This window comes from Ranitomeya imitator, chromosome 1 (genome assembly GCF_032444005.1).
Source record: "Ranitomeya imitator isolate aRanImi1 chromosome 1, aRanImi1.pri, whole genome shotgun sequence".
Taxonomy (NCBI): Eukaryota; Metazoa; Chordata; class Amphibia; order Anura; family Dendrobatidae; genus Ranitomeya; species Ranitomeya imitator.
In genome coordinates, this window is record NC_091282.1 from 797,046,986 (window position 1) to 797,057,587 (window position 10,602).

The window sequence follows — 10,602 nt, forward strand, 5'->3', positions numbered from 1 at the left end:
TAATTCACTCAACCCTTTACACACTGGGATATCACATTGCTTCTATGCACAATGGGTTAGGGAAAATAGCAATACACACACACAGCCTATATTACTATGCAATAGAGGGTATAACAGCTAATTAGAGATGATTGTTGCAAGTGCAGGTCATTACAAATCTGCAGCACATTAGCTAGTACGATTGAGATTTAGCACTATACTTGGCCCCCTGCTCCTGTCCTCATCCACACACCACTTTTGTGTCCCCCCAGTAGTAGTCAGTGACCCAGTGTTTCTTGGCAGAGCTGCAGACCCCACATACAGAAAGCATCGAGTCATGAGCCTGCTGTCATTTAGCGCGCCCCCTGCTGGACACGTCAATGAATTACCTCAACAAGTTGTGTTGCACAAATCATCAGTTTCATTCGGATTTTTTTTTTCTGTTTAAACTTTATTTATAGCATCTCATTTCTTTAATCGTAAAAAAATCCTTTATATAAAAGTTACAAAAAAAAAAAAAGTCACATAAATAGTACAATATCATTTTGACTAATTGCTGAACCCTTTGCGGGCATTTACTGACATCAGACGCGATTTTCTGGTCGAGAACCATTTAAAAACCGATCTTCACTGTGAAACACCCGACTAGATTCAGCTCTCTTACAGTAAAGCAACTTTTACACATACACTCACTCTAACAAGCGCAGGGAGGGGCTGGTTGTGAGAACTGCATGGCTGGAGGGGGGACTACAAGTCCCAGCAGACCTACAAGGCTGGGACTTGTAGTTCCCCTGGGCAGCTACACAGCCACCTCGCCTGCACAGTCACACACGCACATGAAAACTGACATACATCCTCACAATCGTTGTAGCTTATTTCTTCAGCTTCCAATTCGACATAGGTGTGTTTTGGCTTAACCCCTCTGCTCCCGGAGCATGGCACTCACGGGGTTAAACGCACGTCCTCCACTGCGAGAATACTGCTGGGATTTGTAGTACAGGACTGGCCAAAATACTTTGTGATGCCCCCTTAAACCTGGATGACAAGGGTCCCCTTGCTCAGCATGTGCTTATAGTATTGGTCCAGCCAGGTCCTCAGCTCCGAGATCTTGTACCCGTCTGGTCCCCGGCCCCCCTGGTAGACCACCTTCCCATCCAGGACGATGTAGAGTCTCTCGAAGTAGGCACCATAGGCTGCATTGGACGCATTGGACATGGTGTCGACCACCACCCTGCAGCCGGGCACACCTTGGAGCATGAGCTGGGCAGCTGTCAGTCTGTCCTGGAGGCTCTGGTGCTTTGGGATCTGATAGGAGGCATCTGTGCTCACCCAGCCGTCTGAAGGATGGGCTTCCTCTATGTACACCAGCAGGAAATCTGCAATGTCAATGTGCTGGGTGGCCAGCCTGTGGTACGCCTGCAGGCGAGCCATGAACGGGGGTCAGGTGCTGCTGCCAAAATTAAGGACCAGGGGTCTCTGCCCCCGGGAGAAGTCCAGGATCCTGCTCAGCCTCTGGCCCTCCAGCAGGACCACCTCAGTGTTCGGGGCAGAGGAGCCCAGGTGTGCTGACTTGAAGAAGTCGAGTTTCTGGCCGTGCCACACCGCCTTCAGGGACTCCAGGGTGCACATGCGGTTGGCGTCCGAGACGCACAGAGGGGGGTCCTCTCTCTCAGGGGTCTCCTCCTTCACAGTCAGCAGGACCCTCCTTCTGATGCACTGGAAATCCAGGAGCCACAGCATGAGGGCTGCGAGCAGGAAGCGAGGCAGCAGGAGGCAGCAGGCAACCACCTGTTTGAGAAGTTGGCAGGTGTGGTGGGCTCCGGGGCTGTGCAGCATGGTGGATGCTCCGGACCACCTCAGGGGCTCCCAGGCTCTTCTGAGATCCCTCTTCTCCTTTTCCCCATTTTTATAGACACAGATTTAAATGAAAACGATGACTCCACCTCCGGACAGATCCGCCTCTGTGTACTTGAGCCTGGGGATTACCTACCATTCACTCTCCTGACCTACAAAGCGCAGAGGATGCCCCCAGGGGGTCTCACCGGACAGCTGGGTACCACCCCCACTGGCAATGCATGCCCCCCAACCCCACTACCCCCAATCCCACTACTCCCAACCCCACTACTCCCAACCCCACTACTCCCAACCCCACTACTCCCAGTCCCACTACTCCCAGTCCCACTACTCCCAATCCCACTACTCCCAATCCCACTACTCCCAGTCCCACTACCCCCAGTCCCACTACCCCCAACCCCACTACTCCCAGTCCCACTACCCCCAACCCCACTACTCCCAGTCCCACTACCCCCAGTCCCACTACCCCCAATCCCACTACCCCCATCCCACTACTCCCAATCCCACTACCCCCAACCCCACTACTCCCAGTCCCACTACCCCCAGTCCCACTACCCCCAATCCCACTACTCCCAATCCCACTACTCCCAATCCCACTACCCCCAACTCCACTACTCCCAATCCCACTACTCCCAGTCCCACTACCCCCAGTCCCACTACCCCCAATCCCACTACTCCCAGTCCCACTACCCCCAGTCCCACTACCCCCAGTCCCACTACCCCCAATCCCACTACTCCCTGTCCCACTACTCCCAGTCCCACTACTCCCAGTCCCACTACCCCCAATCCCAGTACTTCCAATCCCACTACTCCCAGTCCCACTACCCCCAATCCCACTACTCCCAGTCCCACTACTCCCAGTCCCACTACCCCCAATCCCACTACTTCCAATACCACTACTCCCAGTCCCACTACCCCCAATCCCACTACTCCCAGTCCCACTACCCCCAGTCCCACTACCCCCAATCCCACTACTCCCTGTCCCACTACTCCCAGTCCCACTACTCCCAGTCCCACTACTCCCAGTCCCACTACTCCCAGTCCCACTACTCCCAGTCCCACTACTCCCAATCCCACTACTCCCAGTCCCACTACCCCCAATCCCACTACTCCCAATCCCACTACCCCCAACCCCACTACTCCCAATCCCACTACCCCCAATCCCACTACTCCCAATCCCACTACTCCCAGTCCCACTACCCCCAGTCCCACTACCCCCAATCCCACTACTCCCAATCCCACTACTCCCTGTCCCACTACTCCCAGTCCCACTACTCCCAGTCCCACTACTCCCAATCCCAGTACCCCCAATCCCACTACCCCCAATCCCACTACTCCCAATCCCACTACCCCCAACCCCACTACTCCCAATCCCACTACCCCCAACCCCACTACCCCCAATCCCACTACTCCCAATCCCACTACTTCCAGTCCCACTACTCCCAATCCCACTACTCCCAGTCCCACTACTCCCAGTCCCACTACCCCCAATCCCACTACTCCCAATCCCACTACTTCCAGTCCCACTACTCCCAATCCCACTACTTCCAGTCCCACTACTCCCAATCCCACTACTCCCAGTCCCACTACTCCCAGTCCCACTACTCCCAATCCCACTACCCCCAACCCCACTACCCCCAATCCCACTACTTCCAGTCCCACTACTCCCAATCCCACTACTCCCAGTCCCACTACCCCCAATCCCACTACCCCCAATCCCACTACTCCCAATCCCACTACCCCCAACCCCACTACTCCCAATCCCACTACCCCCAACCCCACTACCCCCAATCCCACTACTCCCAATCCCACTACTTCCAGTCCCACTACTCCCAATCCCACTACTCCCAGTCCCACTACTCCCAGTCCCACTACCCCCAATCCCACTACTCCCAATCCCACTACTTCCAGTCCCACTACTCCCAATCCCACTACTTCCAGTCCCACTACTCCCAATCCCACTACTCCCAGTCCCACTACTCCCAGTCCCACTACTCCCAATCCCACTACCCCCAACCCCACTACCCCCAATCCCACTACTTCCAGTCCCACTACTCCCAATCCCACTACTCCCAGTCCCACTACCCCCAATCCCACTACTCCCAATCACTCTGCCTCTGCCTCTCCCCAATTATTGACCCAACAAGAACTTTTTTTTTCAGTGCGCAAAAAAACCCCTTGCATCCAAATTGCTCCTACAACGCATCAGCCACTCACGGCTGCTCAATGGTTAATCATCTGTGGGACTGGGCACACTGCATTTTTACTTTTTCACGTTGCATTAACCCCTCATGGGCAGTGTAGAAGTCTAGGGGGGGGGGGGATTGTACCCCCCTCTCCCAGAGTTTTGCCTATCCTCCACCAGCTGCTGGGGAACTACAAGTCCCAGCACAGCATGGAAGCAGCAGTCTTACTCTCTCTCCGCTCATCTCCTGCTGCCCCCCCCCAGCTTCAGAGGAGCTCTACAAGCTTTGGGGGGCAGAGCAGTACTGTGCTCAGCCTGGCCAGCTATTACATAATGACACGTCCTACAGCTGCATTATCCTTACACCTTATCTCATTCTCCAGCTCCTACTTGCTAAATATTAGCAAACCCGTCTGACAAAGCCCCTTTTTATCTCCTGACCTTGTGTGGGTCCCATGGGAAGCCAATAATATGTTGTTGCAGAGGAGGAAGCCATAAAAGGGGTTACCTGCAGGTGGCCACGGGGCGAGCGCCCGAGAACTGTCAGATGCAACCTGTTGCGAGCGAAGACAGCGAGCGAGTTCCTCTAGTGACCACTAGAGGTAGCTGTTGTCTGATCTTCCATGGAGTCTCTGTCACTCTGAGGTTCCAGTCATTCTCATCAGTCCACCTCACCCAGAAGCAAATCCAGGCTTTATTCCACTTCTATACACACATTAATTGCTACTAAGTGTTTTTTTTATTTATTTGCTTTCATTTATTCATTTCTGACCCAGATGTATTTATTAAATGTATCAATGACCTTAATAAATGTATCAGAGTTATTGATACAATGTATAAGGCATTTTTTATTTATTTTTAAAAGACCAGCTTGATCTCCAGTCAAGGCGACTTAATGGATAAACCCTCTGTAGGAAGATCGATCTCGTACAAGCCTAGATTGTTCCACCAGGGTCTTCACCATTATCTTGATAGTATTGAGCCATCGGGTCGCTGGTCTTCCTCTTCACCTTGTTCCTTCCGTTCTTCGGACCATGTCCTTCTCCAGTGATTGCTCTCTTCGTGTGATGAGTCCAAAGTAGGGAAGTCGTAGCTTGGTGATCAGAGGCGTAGCTAGGGTTTCGGTCCGGGGGGGCGAAGCTTCTGAGAGGGCCCCTAACCAGGTAACCTTGATTACAACTCGGTGACGCCCCCTGATAGTGGAGGAGAACCTCAGCAGATGACCGCGCTATTACTGAAGATAATCTCTATATAAAGACCAATATGAATATTACTGCCATATGGTCAGTGGTAAATACCAGTCCTACAGAACATAGATCACAGCACAGTTACAGATGACTTACCACTGATGGTGTTGTTCACTTTTCCCGTCTTTTCCATCTGGCCCACACCGACATGACAACTTCTTCCAGTCAGGACTCGTCTGCAGAGAATACAACAAAGACACATTTCACTTCTCATATTCCAGCCCCATCTCCATCTATTCACAACCTGCACAAACTCCTCATCCTGCTGATACCCCAATACTGAGCCGCTGCTGCCATATGTGCCCCTATTACTGCACCTGATACCCCAATACTGAGCCGCTGCTGCCGTATGTGTCCCTATTACTGCACCTGATACCCCAATACTGAGCCGTTGCTGCCGTATGTGTCCCTATTACTGCACCTGATACCCCAACACTGAGCCACTGCTGCCGTATGTGTCCCTATTACTGCACCTGATACCCCAATACTGAGCCGCTGCTGCCGTATATGTGTCCCTATTACTGCCCCTGATACCCCAATACTGATCCGCTGCTGCTGTATGTGTCCCTATTACTGCACCTGATACCCCAATACTGAGCCACTGCTGCCGTATGTGTCCCTATTACTGCACCTGATACCCCAATACTGAGCCGCTGCTGCCATATGTGTCCCTATTACTGCCCCTGATACCCCAATACTGAGCCGCTGCTGCCGTATGTGTCCCTATTACTGCACCTGATACCCCAATACTGAGCCGTTGCTGCCGTATGTGTCCCTATTACTGCACCTGATACCCCAATACTGAGCCGCTGCTGCCGTATGTGTCCATATTACTGCACCTGATATCCCAATACTGAGCCGCTGCTGCCGTATGTGTCCCTATTACTGCCCCTGATACCCCAATACTGAGCCGCTGCTGCCGTATGTGTCCCTATTACTGCACCTGATATCCCAATACTGAGCCGCTGCTGCCGTATGTGTCCCTATTACTGCCCCTGATACCCCAATACTGAGCCGCCGCTGCCGTATGTGTCCCTATTACTGCACCTGATACCCCAATACTGAGCCGCTGCTGCCGTATGTGTCCCTATTACTGCCCCTGATACCCCAATACTGAGCCGCTGCTGCCGTATGTGTCCATATTACTGCACCTGCTGTGTGGTTCTCTATGCCCTCTAAATTCTAAAGCAACTCTCTACAATATAGTAATGCCAGGTGCAAGTGCCATAGAAAACAGTGACCATATTTTGCCCCTAGAAAGTAATAATGCCCTGTGTGCCCCTTTGATAGCCACAGTAACCTGAGTTTTCCTATAACAATAAGTGCCCACTTTGCATTTAATAAAGTCCCGAGTCTCCCCCTGTACAGCTCCCCTTTACAAAGCATGATGCTCTCTTATACACAGTATAATGCACCCACACAGTATACTGACTCCTTATTAGCCCCCAAACTGTTTGATGGCTCCAACAATGCATAATGACCCCCACACTGTAATCTCCATACTGTATGATGTCCCCCTAGATAGCCTCCATATACAGTAGCATAATGCACCAAATAGTCCACAATATAGTATAATGCACTCCCCATAGGCAGACTCTATAGCATACGGCAGCCCCCATAGGCAGACACTGTAGTAAGGCAGCACCCCTATATAGGCAGACCCTGTAATAAGGCAGTACCCCCACAGGCAGCCCCTGTAATAAGACAGCACCCCCATAGTCAGGCCCTGTAATAAGGCAGCACCCCCATAGTCAGACCCTGTAATGAGGCAGCACCCCTATAGTCAGACCCTGTAATAAGGCAGCACCTCCATAGTCAGACCCTGTAATAAGGCAGACCCCACAGTCAGATCCTGTAATAAGGCAGCCCCCCTATAGGCAGACCCTGTAATAAGGCAGCACCCCTTTAGGCAGACCCTGTAATAGGGCAGCACCCCTATAGGCAGACCCTGTAGTAGGGCAGCACCCCTATAGTCAGACCCTGTAATGAGGCAGCACCCCTATAGGCAGATCCTGTAATAAGGCAGCATCCCCATAGGCAAACCCTATAATAAGGCAGCACCCCCATAGGCAGACCCTGTAATAAGGCAGACGCCACAGTCAGACCCTGTAATAAGGCAGCACCCCTATAGGCAGATCCTGTAATAAGGCAGCACCCCTATAGGCAGAACCTGTAATAAGGCAGCACTCCCATAGTCAGACCCTGTAATGAGGCAGCACCCCTATAGGCAGAACCTGTAATAAGGCAGCACCCCCATAGTCAGACCCTGTAATGAGGCAGCACCCCTATGGTCAGACCCTGTAATAAGGCAGCACCCCTATAGGCAGACCCTGTAATAAGGCAGCACCCCCATAGTCAGACCCTGTAAAGAGGCAGCACCCCCATAGTCAGACCCTGTAATGAGGCAGCCCCCATAGTCAGACCCTGTAATAAGGCAGCCCCCACATAGGCCGACCCTGTAATAAGGCAGCACCCCCATAGTCAGACTCTGTAATGAGGCAGCCCCCATAGGCAGGCCCTGTAATAGGGCAGCAGCACCCATAAAAAATAAATACTCACGTCTCTTCTTCCTGTCCTGGTTCCTGTGCTGCTCCCGCTGATCTCCTGACAGCGGGCGCCGGGCAGTGACGTCATCGCGCCCGCTGTCAGTGTCGGCGACATCAGACGTCGACACTGACGGGGATGATGGGAGAAGGAGCGCAGCACTCCTTCTCCCATCATTGCGATCAGCTGTATCGGCTAAATGATGACATTGGGCCCCCCCGCCTGCTCAGGGGCCCCATAGCGGCCGGGCGGCAGAGCAGGGAGATCGATTCTCCCTGCTCTGCGCAGAATCTAATAGTATTGGCGTGCACCCATGGACTCCCCTGACGAAGCTGTCTTTGTAACAGCGATACGCGTTGGGAGTCCACTCCTCCACTTCCCGCTCCTGTGTCTGGCTGCCAGCATGGTAGTTCTCTTTAGGTGACTTGCCTTTTTCAGCAGTACTTTTACTCACCTGACAGGTTGGATCTTACTTGTGGATCTTAAGCACCTGTCCCCCGTGTGGATCTCTACCACATTATTGTAGTCATTGGATTCTAGGTGTTTTGTGTACATTTCTTTGACTCAGTGCTGTGTAGTATTCACCTGGTGGGTGTGCTGGTAGTATTATATATTCGCATACCTCCATGGGTGTATTTTCTCTGGCTGCCATTACTTATTGTTTTAGTGTATAACACTGTGTATTGCTATTTTTCACACAGGTGGTGGTGGTGGTGGGGGGGGGGGTTTCATGTGGTGGAGTGTTGCATTATTTTTAATTGGTTTTAAAATTTTGTTACCAATAAAGTTTGCTGTTTTATGTTATATGATATTGGGTGGTGGGCATACCTTATAAGTGACTTCTTTTTTTCTTTTGCCATTTCATGCTTTTTGTCAACTTGGCTTGCACCCCCATTGATATTGTGAGATTTGCTCCATTTTGCTGTGCGCCAATTGTATTACTATTTATTTATTGCCCAGAGTTCGCATCCGTATGATACCACTGCGGAGTATTGCTAAATTTCTATGTGCCGCACATTACAAGCACAAAGTATAATTATGTGTATATGTATAAGTGCATGTGTAAGTATAAGTATGCGTAGTACCTTTTCAAATGTGCATAAGCCAGCTATACTATTTACTTTACTATTGAACTATTGAAAATCTAGCTGCAGTCACAAACTATGCTTGTTTAGTATTGTTAAAGGGACACTGTCACCTGAATTTGGAGGGAACAATCTTCAGCCATGGAGGCGGGGTTTTGGTTTTTTTTATTCACCCTTTCCTTACCCGCTGGCTGCATGCTGGCTGCAATATTGGATTGAAGTTCATTCTCTGTCCTCCATAGTACACGCCTGTGCAAGGCAAGATTGCCTTGTGCAGGCGTGTACTACAGAGGACAGAGAATGAACTTCAATCCAATATTGCAGCCAGCATGCAGCCAGTGGGTAAGGAAAGGGTGAATCAAAAACCCAAAAACCCCGCCTCCATGGCTGAAGATTGTTCCCTCCAAATTCAGGTGACAGTGTCCCTTTAAGTATTTGCACAGAGATTACTTTGGTGATTTGCACTGAAATGATGATCTTTAGACTAATTACTGTGTAGTCACCTGATGTGCAGAAAACTTAAGTATAACCCCTTCACGACATGCGCCGTACTAGTACAGCGCATGCCCTGTCACCCCCTTTGATGTGGGCTCCGGCGGTGAGCCCACATCAAAGTTGCGACATGTCAGCTGTTTTGTACAGCTGACATGTGCGCGCAATAGCGGCGGGTGAAATCGCTATTCACCCGCCGCTATTAACCTGTTAAATGCCACTGTCAAACGCAGACAGCGGCATTTAACCGGCGCTTCCGGCCAGGCGGCCAGAAATGATGTCATCACCGACCCCGTCACACAGAGGCGTATGTAGGTTTTCTGGCACCCGGGGCAAGAATTCATTTTGGCGCCCCCCTCCCACCCCCAGGACATATGCGATTTGCACACTCAGTCATGTACCGACGAGCTCCTCTCCCTAATGCTCCCAATGTTCAGTGAAAAACAGAAGCAGGAAGAGGAGCTCGATGTCACCAGACCATAAGTGTGAAAGTCGCATGTGAGTGAAGTGTCCATCTGACGAATACTGGAACCTGCAGAGCTGAATCCTGACATCGCAGCTACTGAATTCTCACAACAAATGCACTGCACACTTTTAGGATTCTCCCTTGCCGGTGGACAGTCATGTCAGCACAAGTATGTGATTTGTATACTTCTGATCACATTCCAACTAGATGTGCCCAGCCTCGCTCAGTTCATTTTCATAGAGTGGGGCCACACATGTCTAGTCAGCATGTGACCGCATGTATGTAAATCCCCAACATGAGAGAATCCTGACAGCGTGCAGTGCGCACTGTGAGAAGTCAGAAGTCTGTAGTCACAAAGAATGACTGCAGACTCATCACAAACCTGGACATTCCCTTTAATGCTCCTAACATAAATAAAAACATGAGAATTAGTATCACAAATAACATTTACATCCAGGAACCTTATAGATGACGTCGTCTCTGGAGCCGTTCTCCTTCCTTTCTTCATCTTGTCCAGACCCCATGATGAGTTTTCTCATCCACAGCCGTCTCTGCAGACTTCCATCTTCTCCGCTCTTTTGCAGAAAGTCTCCACAAGACGCCCTTAAAGATACAAGTGTCATTATAATGCTCCTGTATAAAACATTGCCCCTCACTATATTGTCTGCACAAAATATGACCCCCGCACTGTCCCTCTTATGGTACATGCTCTTCACACTGACCTCTCCTTTCCATACCGGCCCCCTCTTC

At 50.9% G+C, this 10,602-nt stretch overlaps 1 protein-coding gene across 1 annotated transcript; it reads right to left on the reverse strand.

Moving 5' to 3' along the window:
* Positions 1-417: 417 nt before the first annotated feature.
* DIO3 (iodothyronine deiodinase 3) lies at positions 418-1,920 on the reverse strand. Its single transcript, XM_069738081.1, has one exon. The coding sequence runs from the start codon at positions 1,813-1,815 to the stop codon at positions 1,009-1,011; it is 807 nt and encodes a 268-aa protein (XP_069594182.1). The 5' UTR covers positions 1,816-1,920; the 3' UTR covers positions 418-1,008.
* Positions 1,921-10,602: the final 8,682 nt, after the last annotated feature.